Source organism: Brassica napus, chromosome C2 (assembly GCF_020379485.1).
Source record: "Brassica napus cultivar Da-Ae chromosome C2, Da-Ae, whole genome shotgun sequence".
NCBI lineage: Eukaryota > Viridiplantae > Streptophyta > Magnoliopsida > Brassicales > Brassicaceae > Brassica > Brassica napus.
In genome coordinates, this window is record NC_063445.1 from 26585063 (window position 1) to 26600086 (window position 15024).

The following is a 15024-nucleotide window of genomic DNA, read 5'->3' on the forward strand; positions in this document are numbered from 1 at the left end:
AAATGTGTATATTTGAACCAAAACAAAAAACAAAAAACAAATGTGTATATATATGTTGCAGATATAACCAACCATCTTCGTCCACAACTCACCAAAAACTTGAAAGTGTTTTGAGAGAAAAAGAATCACAGAAATTCATGGAAATGGAAAATGCAGTAGCGAAAGAGAGTATCCCTCTTCTCACTCCCTACAAGATGGGAAGATTCAATCTCTCCCACAGGGTTGTTCTGGCACCATTGACGAGACAGAGGTCATATGGAAACGTTCCTCAGCCTCACGCTGTCTTGTATTATTCTCAGAGAACAAGCCCAGGAGGGTTTCTCATCACTGAAGCTACAGGAGTTTCAGACACAGCTCAAGGGTAACAAATTACTCTGCTCGTTTTTAATTTGAGTATTTTATGACAAGATTAAAAGTAAAAGATATAGTTTTTTAATATATATTTGATAGTTTAGTATTAAAGCGGTGGAATAATTTAAAATCTTTTATTTGTGGGGTTTGATCTTAGACTATGAATCTAAAATCTGTTACATTTGTGTGATTTTGGTCTTGAAGCTACCAAGATACTCCTGGGATATGGACTAAAGAGCATGTGGAGGCATGGAAACCAATTGTGGATGCTGTTCATGCCAAAGGTGGTGTCTTCTTCTGTCAAATCTGGCATGTTGGTCGTGTTTCTAATCGAGGTTTGTCATTTGAAGTTGTATTCAATTATTCATAAGGCTGGTGGAACCCATATTAGGATACTTAGTATAATATTGTGTGTGTGTTTTCAGGTTTTCAACCAAATGGGCAAGCTCCCATCTCTTGTTCAGACAAGCCATTGATGCCTCAAATCCGCTCTAATGGCATTGACGAAGCTCTGTTTACCCCACCAAGACGGCTAAGTACTGAAGAAATCCCTGGCATTGTCAACGACTTTAGGCTCGCAGCAAGAAACGCTATGGAAGCTGGTAAAGCATTGTTAGTCAAGAAGCTATACTCGATTCATTCAAAGACACTTATCGTTATGTGTCCTTTAATGTTGTTGCAGGCTTTGATGGAGTTGAGATTCATGGAGCTAATGGCTATCTGATAGACCAGTTCATGAAAGACACGGTGAATGACAGAACAGATGAATACGGTGGATCATTACAAAACCGTTGCAAGTTCGCACTAGACATAGTTGAAGCAGTGGCTAATGAGATAGGCCCAGACCGTGTTGGAATCAGGCTCTCTCCCTTTGCTGACTACATGGAGTCTGCAGACACAAACCCACAAGCGTTAGCCCTTCACATGGCTCAATCTCTGAACAAATACGGGATCCTCTACTGTCATGTGATAGAGGCAAGAATGAAAACAATGGGAGAGATAACAGAGTGTCCTCACTTGCTAGTACCGATGAGGAAAGCTTTTCAGGGTACTTTCATCTCAGCGGGTGGTTTCAAGAGGGAAGATGGGAATGAGGCAGTGGAAGAGGGACGGACCGATCTTGTGGCTTATGGTCGGTGGTTTCTTGCAAACCCGGATTTGCCTAAGAGGTTTGAAGTGGATGCAGAGCTGAATAAATATGATAGGCCAACGTTTTACACTTCTGATCCTGTCGTGGGTTACACGGATTACCCTTTTCTTGAATCAACAGCTTAAATTTTTTCATTAAGAATGTTATGTGTGTTCCTCTTTTATGTAATAAGATGTTTCTGGCATTAAGATAATGTTGCAAGTGTAACATCAATCATAACCTTCCGGCTCAGTTAGCGTGTTTGCTTGCTCTGACCAGCCATTAGGCTATCCGAGAGCTTAGTCGATCCTGGTTATCATGACCTGCTTCTGCACCTTTGTTCTTTGCGTCCTGTGGTTTAATCGGAGTTTAAGCTATGTTCTTTATCACACAAGAGTAAAGATCAAACTCTGCCTTTAGTTTACAACAGCTTGCTTGTATCTACTGATCCGCCACACTTGTTGCTTAAATATAGTTATGGTTTATTATGTCAAATAAAAGTCAAAATTAGTTATTCCAAAATTAAAGAGTTGAGGATTTATTAAGCAACAAAACCGCAATCTGAAGGCCTTTTGAGATTTAGATTTTGCATACAGTTTATGTTGTGTTGATAAACTTTAAAATTCAACAACATTAGTTGTGTTATAAAAGTCATATAGAGACAGCGCCGCTTTCGTTGAAAATATAAAAAGATGTGGGGCCCGCTGCACTATTTGCACAGTAAATTTTCTTCTATATATACGAACGTTTGCGTTCGTTTGTAAATACACTGAAAACTCTTCTCTTCCTTTTAATAAGAAACACTCTCTCTCTATATCAGTGTTATCTTCTCCTACGGGTATAAAATTTTGCCCTTATTCAAATTCCCGCGATACAATTAAATTCCAGTTCTTTTCATAACACGTTATCAGCACGATCACTCTGCGATTCGGTAAAATTTATTTGTATCATTTATACCCTGTTATAATGGTCGGTATACCGCCTCTACTATTATTTATATCATGTTATAATGGCCGGAATACCGCCTATATTATTTACTAGTAATTTAATTTATTTATTGGTCGGCCGAGCCGCCTTATATTCTGTTTATTATTTATTGGTCGGCCGAGCCGCCTTATATTCTGTTTATTATTTATTGGTCGGCCGAGCCGCCTTATATTCTGTTTATTATTAATTGGTCGGCCGAGCCGCCGTATAATTTATTTATTACTCTGCATTGATCGGCTGAGCCGTCGCATGATTTGTTGTCATAACATAAATATTTCATTGCCATAATTTTAACTTTTATGAAATTTGATTGACTGTTTAATACGATATTTTCAGACTGATTTTTAGTGCACTCGATTTAACCCCAACGGTCACAAAGAAATTTTTTCAAAATTTCCCCTTTCTCCAACGGTCATGAACAGTAATTTTCATCTATAAATACAACTCATTTTCACTCCATTTCATCATCCAAAACATTTCATCTTCTCTCAAAGAAAAAAAAATTTCAAATCGCTCTCCTCCGATTTTTCATTTCAAGAAAGATGATTCGCGCACTTTTGTTTTTATGTGCCATTTTTATTTGTGTTTCTATTTATGGTTTATTCGTTGGAGAATTTACTCCGAGTGAATTTAAGATGAATATCGGTTTAATTTTCTTTACATCGCTTCTCCTTGTAATTGCTTGCATGATTAATGTAAACGTTTTCTTTTAATATTAATAATATTCTAATAATTTTTATTTATGTGCTTTAGAAATACAAATGGCAAAAATCGAGAAACTTCAGTTTCCGGCATTGGAAGTAACTGGGACAAACTACACGGCATGGGTTACAAACATGGAGCTTCATCTAGATTCCGAGGAAATACTCGGAACAATAAAAGACGGCAATATATCAACCTCTCATGAAAAGGCTAAGGCCGTGATATTTCTGAGAAGGCATCTAGATGAAAATCTTACGCATGATTATGCGAGAACCAAAGATCCCTTAGATCTTTGGAAAGCTCTGAAGGAGAGGTTTGATAACCAAAGAAAAATTACTCTCCCCCATGCACTCGATGAGTGGAAAAATCTACGATTTCAAGATTTTGAAAAAGTGGAAACGTACAATTCCGCTATATTGAGAATAGCGGCGCAATTAGATTATTGCGGTAAGCCTGTCTCGGAAGCAGAAATGCTCGAGAAAACTTACCAAACGTTCCACAAAAATCATTATGTTCTACAAGAACAATATAGAAATTGTGGGTATACGAGGTTCTCTGAACTCGTTGTGGCGCTTATAATAGCGGAGAGAAATAATGAACTCCTCATTAAAAACCACAATGCCCGACCCACGGGAACCAAAGCATTTCCTGAGGTAAATGCAACGGATATAAAAAATCCGGAAAAAGGAAATTATTCCTATCGTGGGCGTGGTCGTGGCCGTGGTCACAATCGTGGTTTTGGTCGTGGTCGTGGTTATCGATTTAACCGCAACCATGAAAGGAGTAACAACCCAAGAGGAAGGGGATCCAACACATGGAATCGATCTGATCGGGTAAAAGGGAAAGAAACCCAAGAAAACCCTACTCATAAAAATGAGAACGTCTGTTACAGATGTGGATCGAAGGGACACTGGTCTCAAGTATGTCGAACTCCTCGGCATCTATGCCAATTGTACCAAGAATCTATTAAAGGCAAGGCAAAGGAAGTAAATCTCAATGAACACCTTGTGGGTACAACATCGACATACCTCGAATCCTCTGACTTTATGGGAGATTTCGACGAGGCCACTCATCAAAATAATTGAAGTGCTTGTACTGATCAAGCTTAATAATGCCTAGTGATGCCATAAAATATTATGTATTTCACTTTCAAAATAATGTTGTATTTCAAAATATCTAATGTATAATTATTGTGTACTTGTTATTGATGCATAATATGTTTACTTATGAAAGTTTATTTTCTTTATTAATATTAACTGTGTGTTACAGAAATGGATAAGAAAGCAAATGGAACAACAACTAAACAAATTGGTAGAGAAGTTTGCATACCAGATAGTGGCACAACGCACACTATACTGAAGGATAAGAGATATTTCTCTACTTTAAAGTCAGTAAAAATGACTATAAACACAATATCAGGTCCTACAGACCTGATCGAAGGAATTGGCAAGGCGAACTTTATGTTGCCTAATGGAACAAAGTTTTCCATAGATAATGCCTTATATTCTCCAAATTCTAAGAGAAATTTGTTGAGTTTCAAAGATATATACCGTCAAGGGTATAACACTCAGTCTGCAACTGAGAATGGAAAGAAGTATTTGTATATAACTTCTGAAAAATCAGGCAAAGGCCTTGTACTGGAAAAATTTCCAGAACTTCCTTCTGGATTGCATCACACTTATATTGATGCTATAGAATCACATCTTGTGATCAAAAGAAATCCAGAAGATGTTACATTATGGCATGATCGTCTTGGTCACCCAGGCACTACAATGATGCGAAAAATCATTGAAAGCTCACATGGTCATTCAATAAAAACCCAAGATATATACCAAAGTAATAAAATGACATGTGATGCGTGTGCTCTTGGGAAATTAATCATAAGACCATCACCAACCAAAATTGACAAAGAATCACCAAAGTTTTTGGAAAGAATCCAAGGTGATATTTGTGGACCAATACATCCACCGTGTGGACCATTCTACTACTTTATGGTATTAATCGATGCATCGAGTAGATGGTCACATGTTTGTTTGTTATCATCTCGAAATATGGCATTTGCGAGATTTCTAACTCAGATAATCAAATTAAGAGCACAGTTCTCAGATTATCCAATTAAAAGAGTTAGATTAGATAACGCTGGTGAATTCACATCCCAAGCTTTTAATGATTATTGTATGGTATCAGGGATTGAAGTAGAGCATTCTGTTGCTCATGTTCATACACAAAATGGTTTGGCAGAATCATTAATTAAACGGCTGCAACTAATTGCAAGGCCATTGATCATGAGATCAAAACTCCCAACATCTGTATGGGGACATGCTATTTTGCATGCAGAAGCACTAATTCGGATAAGACCAAGTGCATACCATAGATATTCCCCATTACAGTTAGCATTTGGAAAAGAACCAAATATCTCTCATCTAAAAATCTTTGGTTGTGCGGTTTATATTCCAATAGCACCACCGCAACGTACAAAGATGGGACCGCAAAGACGGTTGGGAATATATATTGGCTATGATTCTCCATCAATAATAAGATACCTAGAACCACAAACTGGTGATGTGTTTACGGCACGATTTGCCGATTGTCATTTCAATGAGAAAGAATTCCCAACTCTAGGGGGAGACAATAAACAAGTAGGAAAAGAGATCAAATGGAGTGTACCATCGTTATTACACCTTGATCCTCCTACGAAACAGTCAGAACTAGAAGTTCGACGTATCATGCATTTACAAAATATAGCAAATCAGCTACCTGATGCATTTGCTGATACCAAAATGGTAACTAAATCACATATACCCGCTGCAAATACTCCTGCTCGTATTGAAATACCACAAAATGGTGGAACGGCAGTTGATACACGTGAATCAGGAACACGTTTAAAGCGCGGTAGACCTATTGGTTCAAAGGATAAACTTCCTAGAAAACGTAAGGAATGTGAAAAGCATGATACTCCCAAAATAACAGAAAATATTTTGGACGAAGAAAATTGTGAATCTAACGACAATATAAAGCATCTTGAATCTGAAGGAAATCATGAGATTTCTATCAATTACATCCATAATGGAAAGATATGGAAACGAAATGAGATGGATGATATTGATGACGTTTTCTCATACCTTTTAGCAAAGGAAATAAATGAAGAAAACGAAGATCCAGAACCAAAGTCTGTATATGAATGTCAAAAGAGACATGACTGGATAAAATGGAAAGATGCAATTCAAGTCGAATTAGATTCGCTTAACAAACGAAATGTATTCGGACCTATTGTGCTCACACCCAAAGATGTAAAACCTGTTGGGTACAAATGGGTGTTTGTCCGAAAAAGAAATGAGAAAAACGAGATTACAAGATACAAAGCTCGTCTCGTAGCCCAAGGTTTCTCTCAAAGGCCAGGAATTGATTATGAGGAAACTTATTCTCCTGTTATGGACGCAATCACATTTAGATTCCTGATGAGCCTAGCGGCCAATGAAAATTTAGAAATGCGTCTCATGGATGTCGTTACGGCATATTTATATGGATCATTAGATACTGATATCTATATGAGAATCCCAGATGGATTTAAAATGCCAGAAACGTTAAGTTCCAAACCTAAAGAGTTATGTGCAATAAAATTGCAAAGATCATTATATGGGTTAAAACAATCTGGACGAATGTGGTATAATCGTCTCAGCGAACACTTAACAAAAGAAGGATACACGAATGATCCTATATGCCCTTGTGTTTTCATAAAGAAAACAACATCCGGATTTGTGATAATCGCGGTGTACGTTGATGATCTTAATATTATTGGAACTCAAAACGAAATCCAAAAGGCATCAAACTATCTGAAAGGAGAATTTGAGATGAAAGATCTCGGGCAGACAAAATATTGTCTAGGATTACAAATTGAGCATTCTCGAAAGGGTATATTTGTACACCAGTCTACATATACCAAACGAGTATTGAAACGCTTTAACATGGATAAAGCAACTCCTCTTAGCACCCCGATGGTCGTTAGATCACTTAATGTTGAAAATGATCCGTTTCGACCATCTGAGGAAAATGAAGAAATACTTGGTCCTGAAACTCCATACTTAAGTGCAATTGGAGCTCTTATGTATCTTGCAAATTGTACTCGACCTGACATATCTTTTGCCGTTAATCTTTTAGCGAGATTCAGTTCGTCTCCTACGCGAAGACATTGGAATGGAATTAAACATGTCTTTCGTTACCTTCAAGGAACAACTGATTTAGGCTTGTTTTATCCTAAAAGTTCAAAAGGTCAAATGATTGGTTTTGCAGATGCAGGTTATTTGTCAGATCCACACAAAGCTCGATCCCAGACAGGATATGTTTTTACAATTGGAGGCACCGCCATATCTTGGCGTTCTCAGAAGCAGACACTTGTTGCTACTTCTTCAAATCACGCTGAGATCATTGCACTCCATGAAGCAAGTAGAGAATGTGTATGGCTAAGATCAATAAGCCGACACATCTGTTCAAGCAGTGGGATTGACGAAAATACGGAGCCAACTATTCTATATGAAGATAACGCGGCATGTGTTGCTCAAACGAAGGAAGGATATATCAAAAGCGATAGAACCAAACATATACCTCCGAAGTTCTTCTCATACACTCAAGAGCTCGAGAAGAATAAAGAGATTGAAGTAAGATATGTTCGATCATGCGACAATGCAGCCGACCTCTTCACAAAATCACTCCCTACCTCGGTATTCAGAAAACACATCCATAACATTGGGATGCGCCATCAGAAGGATCTATGACTGTTCATTCGAGGGGGAGCTTACGTAGTTGTACTCTTTTTACCTTACTATGGTTTTTCCCATTGGGTTTTCCTGGAAAGGTTTTTAACGAGGCAACAAAGACGTTAAGCGAGGGCGAATAGTGACACCGGCCCCCAAGGGGGAGTGTTATAAAAGTCATATAGAGACAGCGCCGCTTTCGTTGAAAATATAAAAAGATGTGGGGCCCGCTGCACTATTTGCACAGTAAATTTTCTTCTATATATACGAACGTTTGCGTTCGTTTGTAAATACACTGAAAACTCTTCTCTTCCTTTTAATAAGAAACACTCTCTCTCTATATCAGTGTTATCTTCTCCTACGGGTATAAAATTTTGCCCTTATTCAAATTCCCGCGATACAATTAAATTCCAGTTCTTTTCATAACAAGTTGTAAGTATTTGAGTTTACAGAAATATACTGGTGCATGGAAGATGTTTAATATTATTAAATGGTGCATTTACCAATACAAAATACCATTTTTTAAGTTTTGAAAATTTCTTCTCAGGAGAGTATTTTCGTTTTGTCAGATTTTATTTTCTATTTATAAACTCTCCAACTTGTTTTGGTAATAAGAAAAATAATCTAATTTCTCGACGTTAAAAAAATTGACTGGAAAATTTTGAATAAAAAGAAAAATAGAACGCTAACATACGGCTTCTCATGGTGCATGTGCATGGTTATTGGAAGATGTTTAATATTATTAAATGGTGTATTTACTACTAATACAAAATATTTTTATTTTTTCAAAACAAAATACTAATCATTCAAAAGAGTATATCGAATCCTTGAGCAAAATCAACCAGCTAATCTGAACAGGATTCTTGGGTGTAGAAGCTCACTAGAAGTGGAGTTTATCTAGTGGAGTTTATTCAGTAAAGACAGGTTATGATGTAGCAATCTTTGAAAACAATGAAGAGTTTGTAAGAGGACAAACTGAAAACCCTTCGCTGAACCCGCTAAAGGCACAGGTATGGGATCTTTGGGCCCCTTCTAAACTCAAGGTTTTCTTGTGGAAAACCCTCTCAGGAATTCTACCTGTTTTCAGTGACGGAGCTAGACCTGAGTTCCACATGGGTCATAATTCAATTATTATTGATAAAAAATACATCTATGAGAATTGAACCCATAACATATGGGTCAAAGTTAGGTGTTTTGACCAATTCACTACAGCAACAACATTGTAAGTATGCCTAGAAACTAATATTTATTGGTTTCACATGGGTCAATTGACCACCCTCTCTCCCATGTGGCTCCGCCACTGCCTGTCTTTGATGCTTTACATAGCCGTGAGATGAGATGTGAGTCTCTCTGCCAAACGTGTGGCTTAGATGGTGAGTCTATCAATCATGTTTTGTTTACATGTACTCTGGCTCGACAAGTTTGGGCAATCTCAGGCTTTCCTCACCCTCGGGAAGGATTTGATCAGTCATCAATATATGCAAACTTGAATTATCTTTTTGAGACATGGAGGAATCATGAGAAATCGAGATGGATCACAAAGACTCTCCCATGGCTTCTTTGGTATCTCTGGAAAATAGAAACTCATTGATATTTGAAAGGATTCTATACGATGGAGAGCAGGTGTGTACGAAAGCAGTTGATGAAGCCATTGTGTGGTTATCAGCACAAGAGGAGATGCAAAGGGATGGGGAAGTAGATAGTAGGCCTCAGTGTAGACGTAATATCGGTTGGGTTGTTCCACGGAGACAGTTCGTTAAATGCAATATTGGTATGAAATGGTCTAATGCGAAGAAGGAACTTGGTGCTGCCTGGGTGTTAAGAAACTCTGATGGTTCAGTTCTGCTTCATAGTCGACGATCTTTTCTTCGAGTTTGGACAAAAGATGAAGCGTACTACCTTAGTTTGGCATGGGCGGTGGAAAGTATGGTGTCCCTTAGACGTCAAAGAGTTTACTTTGCTTTTGAAAGGGGAATGTTGGTTAATGCAATCAATAGATCAAAAGCTTGGCCTTCCTTCAGGAATAAAATATGCGAGCTTAGACGTCTACTTGAGGAACTGCTGGAGTGGAGCGTGATGATAGAAACATGGGAAGTGAATAGAGATGTCCGCTTGATTGCTAGCAGCGTTGTCAATGATGATAGGTTTCAGTCTTATGTGGCTAGAGGTTGCTACCCTAGTTGGCTGACAAGTAACTTTTTGTGAATGTCTAAAAACATGTTGTTGCTTTAGATTTATGGTTGGTTTAGTGATCTGGTTGGTTTCTGGTTGTAAAATTCTGTTTGATGAATGAATATATCCAGATGGCACAAAAAAAAAGTTCAAAAGAGTATATTTATTCGTTTTATCAGATTTTAAGAGGTAGATGTTGGGCGGTGTTATCATTAAATAACATCTTGGTTTTTTTTTTTTTTTTTTAATACGCTTTCTTCCACGTGTCTTATCATTATCCATTCACGTCACACTTACGGACGGCTAAATAAGCGAGTTAACCAATCAGAGCGCGTGTTTCTATCTTATACTCGTTTTACGAGAACTGAGTTGCCAAAATTCAAATTTTAAAATATTATCCCCAAAACTTTCTTTTGTATGCTACAAGTTTCTCTGTTTCTATCATCTCAAAACTGTTTGGCTCGTGGAGATGGAGTTTCACCGAATGAAGAGGAAGGAACTACAAGGCATGTGCAAAAAGCATGGAGTCCCTGCAAATCTGAAAAAAATCGAGATGGCTTATAGACTCACTTCTCTTCTCGAGGATGGACAGTCAAAGGTTTTAGCTTTTGTTGTATTTGCTTCAGAATAACACGACATGGGTTTTTGGTCGGAACTAATGAGTTTGGTAATAATATGCAGAATATGTTTGAGACTACTGTCAAGAAAGCTCAAGTTGAGTCTGTTCAAAAAGAGTTAGATGTGTATGTCTCTCTCTCATTTATTAAACTACTAGTTAGATTTTTTATCTGTGTTATTGAGTTTTTGTCTCCCCGTTCAATCTCTCAGCGAAGAATTTGATGGTTATTGCGAGGGCGAGCTTGTCAAGGTTAGTAATGCTAGTCTTCTCCCACTAGATTAGTTCAGAAACTAATGATACTTGTTGTGTCCTAATGGCTAATACACAAGAAGATACCTCTTTTGTCTATTAACAAGCTTGTTTCTGTTACCAAATAAACCTTGTTTGCCAGGTTACGTTATCAGTTAACCAGGAACCCATACGTACTGATATAACTGAGGCAGCAATGGAGTTAGGCTCTGAGGTTACTGACCTGCCTGAACACTCAAAACTCTAGTGTTAATGGTTGGTTTCTAATGTTGTGTGTGTTACCCTTTGGTAGAAACTTTCACTGCTGGTCACGGAAGCGTACAAGGATGCATACGCAAAGAGTGTTGTGGTAAAGCAATCGCAGACTAACTAAAGTATAATGTCTCTTTCTTCATCTCTTGTAATTTTGAGGGTTTTTTTTTTAATTTCACAGGTTAAGGAGGAGGAAGAGGAGGAGAATGTAGTTGGCAGCAGAAAGGTTAAGAAAGTAAAGTTCAGCCCTGAGTCTGAGAATCAAGTCTTCGAGTTCACTCGCTCTCTTAAGAAACTTCCTAGGCGTAAGAATGCTAGAACGTGTAGTAGCCAAGGTGGAGGAAGTATAGAGCTGAGGAGGTCGAAGCGAACTGCGTCTAAGGGGGCGACAGTAGCTGCTGGATGTAATGGAAACTCAGCTAGTGGGATTGTTAAGCCTGCGAAAGTATCTTCTAGTTTGGTTGAAGAGCATAAGGTCCCAAGGGGAAAATATGATTATAAAGTTGAAGTGGTTCTTAGGCGGTCTAAGCGTTTTGCGAATGACATCATCAAGAATGCAAATGAAACACTTCTAAATTCATCGAAAAGAGTTACTAGGAGAAGAGGAGCATGACTCTATTAGTCTAGACTTTGGAGAGGGTTCAAGTCAACAACACACATGACTAGTATCATGTTCTGTTATGTTCTATTGTTCTCCTTGTGTTATTATCTATTAGACTGTCGGTTTGTGGTGAAGAAGCTTCATTTGGTCAGTTTTTGTTGGTGAAGCTTTTGTGGTGGAGGTTCTTTAGTCGGTTTTGGTTTTTGTAAACCCCATTTTTTCTTGTCTAATGATGTTTCTAAATGTGATGTGCACCCATGCATACATGTTATGTGCACACATGCATTCTTAAACGCTAGTAAATGTTAATACCATTTGTAACGCATATTAAATTACAATAAGTATACCCACAACGCCACTAGTCATTCATTATCGCACACAAAGGTGTCTAATGAGTTTCCTATGTATTTACTTTAGCCTTTTCACTCTACCATGTACATGTAACAGTCAAGGCCACAAGTGTCTCTATATAAGCTCTCTCAGTTTATCACTCACTCCTCATCACAAACACAAACAAATCACTTCCTAAACTCTCTCATGGCTGCTAAACCAAGTTTTGTGGTTGCATACGCTGTGATGTTCATGCTTATGGTGGCTTCTCCCACAGTGAGATCTCGACCTCTCATGAAACCAACCGTTGGTGCACCTTCTCCTTCCACGAGCCTTGTGTACCGTCTCAGGCTTGATGAAGAAACAGGTTACTGCTGGGACTCACTGATGCAGCTCCAACACTGTTCTGGAGAGCTGATCTTGTTCTTCCTTAACGGTGAGACTTACATTGGACCTGGGTGTTGCAGTGCTATAAGAACCGTGGGACGCAAGTGTTGGACTACTATGATTGGTGTTCTTGGTTTCACTCCTCAAGAAGGTGATGTTCTCCAAGGTTACTGTGATGACGACCAAGACTCTGACAAGATTGGTGATGAACATGCTCTTGCCTCCTCACCGCTGCCTTTGTCCCTTAAGTTCAAGCCTAGAACTGTTGTTAGATCTTCTAACCCTTGAATCCAGAGCGTATGTTTTATTTTTCTAAGAGAAACTTTATATAATGTAATAGGAGAGGAATGTTGAGAGAGCAATAGCTTCTCTGTTATTACTCGAGAATAAAAGATTGTTACTTAGAACAAGGTTTTGAAAATATAGCAAATATAATCTTCTCTTCTCAAATCAAGACATACAAGGAACATACAAATTCTCCTTGTTTAGTAAATGAACAGTCATCAAAACAACATGGCTAAGACTAAGCCCTGATCAGGTCATGATCCATAACTATGTCTTCAATTCCAGAGAATCCTTAATTTGTTGGATGAGTTGTTTCGCTGCCAAGGCACTCTCCTGGAAGTCATAAATAAAAGAATAGTTTACAGATTACACAAGTACCTGCCAAATCAAAGATTACAGACTGATACAAACTCTTTCCAAAAAATCTAAGCTTGGAATTACTCACAGTCTGTTAAAACGAATAACCTCAATATGCAAAGAGACTACACTGCATCCCAAACTACACCAACAATACAAAGTACATCATATGCATAGTTAACAGTCTCTATAAAGATAAGATAACCAAAGCATGTAGTTAACAGTCTTTTCAAAGAGAAGATAACTAAAAGATATGTTATCATGAAAGTCTTGGCTTCTCGTGCATAAAAATTAAGAATTAAGAAGAGTGAATTTAGAATAGTTAGGGATAGGAAAGAAAAAAAACTAATGTAGACCAAACGTGACCATTGCTTTGTGGTAAGAAGATCACTTTACAGTCTTGGCTTCTCGTGCATAGAGTGTTATTTATCATAATGAAAAAGTAGTGTACACTACATGCATTGGTCATGATCTTTTTTTTTTCTATTTGGTCATGATCTTAAAAACAAAAAGCTAATATAAAGATAGCCGTTGCTTCCCGCCAACGCAACCGTGATAGTTAGAAAGTAGCCAACCGTTGGCAGTAACAAAAGACAAACTCATGACTCCTTTTTTCTCAGTTTCCTGAAGAGGAAGCAACGAATATATATATTCTTAAAGAAACTTATGTAATGGCTTAACTTTTTTAAAAGGAAAAAAAAACTGTGGATCAGAGAGAGACTTCAACCAAAACTAAAAACATATGGTAGTACTAAAGAAGAAGAAGGAGCATAGAAAAAAAAAATGGAGCTCGAACTAGGTATGAAGATCACTCGAACAAAAGACGATGTCTCTTCCTCTACAGCTTTTAGGGTTTCCAGAGATGCTTTTGGTCAGGTCTCGCTTTCTCGAGAAACCGAGTCTGTGTTCATTCTCACTCTCCATCTCAAAGGTTCATAATATAAACGTTTTCATTCTCTCATAGTAATTTTTAATGTACATCTATCTCTCAGAGGTTGATAGTGAAAGAAATGCAGGATTTAAGAAGAAGGGTATTGATATTGATATAAACGAAGAAGGAGATAGGATTACTATAAGTGGAAGGAAGAAAGTAGAAGAAATGGTTTTGATAAAGTGGGTGGAATGGAAGAAGGAAACTGAGATTCAAGAATTAAAGAAAGTGTTTAAGATTCCAAATATCGTGAATCTTGACAAGATCAAAGCTAGGTTTAGTGAAGAAGATGAGACTTTGACAGTTACATTTCCCAAGAAATTGAAGGGGATAACTGGTTTGAAGATTGAGGAGGAAGAGGAGGAAAAAACAGAGCCAGAAGAGGAGGAAACAGAGGAAATAACAGAGCCAGACGAAGAGAAAACAGAGGAAATAGCAGAACCAGAAGAAGAAATCAAAGAGGAAACAATACCTGAGGAAGAAGAAGAAGAAAAGATTGAAGAAGAGATAGTGGAAGAAGAAGAAGAAACAAAGGATCATGAAGAAGAACCTGAAGAAAAAGAAAGTAAACCTAAAAAGAAGAAAAGAAAAAAGTTTTGTTTTCCATGCGTTGCAGGATCTACTCTGCTTATGTCAATTATTGTTTTCATTATTCAATTGATACAATCCAGAAGAAAATGAGATTTAACATTAGGGTTTCTTTGGGTAGATTTTTTTTTTGTTTTTAAGGACAAGACCCATTATTTCTTACTAATCCGTTTTGTCAGAAAAAAAAATCGGATTAATATTGTGTAATGTGAGCTTGTTTTGTTTCACTGGTCCTCAAATAGATAATATTTTTTTTTTTATAAATTTAATTTAAAATGGACATACCTATTCAAGTATAATGCTTAATGGAACAACACCTAAAAAAAAAGAAAT

The 15024-nt window shown here is 37.5% G+C and overlaps 4 protein-coding genes across 4 annotated transcripts; all 4 read left to right on the forward strand.

The window, feature by feature from the left end:
• The first annotated feature begins 19 nt into the window (after window positions 1-19).
• Window positions 20-1732, forward strand: LOC106376739 (12-oxophytodienoate reductase 1-like). The gene is made up of 4 exons (XM_013816854.3): window positions 20-361; window positions 556-686; window positions 777-953; window positions 1034-1732. The coding sequence occupies exons 1-4, from the start codon at window positions 138-140 to the stop codon at window positions 1624-1626; spliced, it is 1125 nt and encodes a 374-aa protein (XP_013672308.1). The 5' UTR covers window positions 20-137; the 3' UTR covers window positions 1627-1732.
• An 8699-nt stretch (window positions 1733-10431) lies between these two features.
• Window positions 10432-12138, forward strand: BNAC02G24220D. Its single transcript, XM_013816848.3, has 6 exons — window positions 10432-10690; window positions 10774-10835; window positions 10921-10960; window positions 11103-11174; window positions 11253-11309; window positions 11394-12138. The coding sequence occupies exons 1-6, from the start codon at window positions 10562-10564 to the stop codon at window positions 11823-11825; spliced, it is 792 nt and encodes a 263-aa protein (XP_013672302.1). The 5' UTR covers window positions 10432-10561; the 3' UTR covers window positions 11826-12138.
• Window positions 12139-12340: 202 nt separating this feature from the next.
• LOC106376737 (egg cell-secreted protein 1.1) lies at window positions 12341-12934 on the forward strand. The gene has a single exon (XM_013816851.3). It carries the CDS (start codon window positions 12351-12353, stop codon window positions 12816-12818), a length of 468 nt encoding a protein of 155 aa, XP_013672305.1. The 5' UTR covers window positions 12341-12350; the 3' UTR covers window positions 12819-12934.
• An 834-nt stretch (window positions 12935-13768) lies between these two features.
• On the forward strand, window positions 13769-14916 carry LOC106376735 (cilia- and flagella-associated protein 251). The gene is made up of 2 exons (XM_022693983.2): window positions 13769-14103; window positions 14189-14916. Exons 1-2 carry the CDS (start codon window positions 13956-13958, stop codon window positions 14782-14784), a joined length of 744 nt encoding a protein of 247 aa, XP_022549704.2. The 5' UTR covers window positions 13769-13955; the 3' UTR covers window positions 14785-14916.
• The last annotated feature ends 108 nt before the right edge of the window (window positions 14917-15024 follow it).

Coding starts and splice junctions, on each gene's coding strand:
- LOC106376739 (XM_013816854.3), top strand. CDS start 138: ATGGAAATGGAAAATGCAGTAGCGAAAGAGAGTATCCCTCTTCTCACT. Junction 687..776: donor TGGTCGTGTTTCTAATCGAG/GTTTGTCATTTG, acceptor GTGTGTTTTCAG/GTTTTCAACCAAATGGGCAA. Junction 954..1,033: donor AAGAAACGCTATGGAAGCTG/GTAAAGCATTGT, acceptor ATGTTGTTGCAG/GCTTTGATGGAGTTGAGATT.
- BNAC02G24220D (XM_013816848.3), top strand. CDS start 10,562: ATGGAGTTTCACCGAATGAAGAGGAAGGAACTACAAGGCATGTGCAAA. Junction 10,691..10,773: donor TCGAGGATGGACAGTCAAAG/GTTTTAGCTTTT, acceptor AATAATATGCAG/AATATGTTTGAGACTACTGT. Junction 10,836..10,920: donor GTTCAAAAAGAGTTAGATGT/GTATGTCTCTCT, acceptor TCAATCTCTCAG/CGAAGAATTTGATGGTTATT.
- LOC106376737 (XM_013816851.3), top strand. CDS start 12,351: ATGGCTGCTAAACCAAGTTTTGTGGTTGCATACGCTGTGATGTTCATG.
- LOC106376735 (XM_022693983.2), top strand. CDS start 13,956: ATGGAGCTCGAACTAGGTATGAAGATCACTCGAACAAAAGACGATGTC. Junction 14,104..14,188: donor TCTCACTCTCCATCTCAAAG/GTTCATAATATA, acceptor AAAGAAATGCAG/GATTTAAGAAGAAGGGTATT.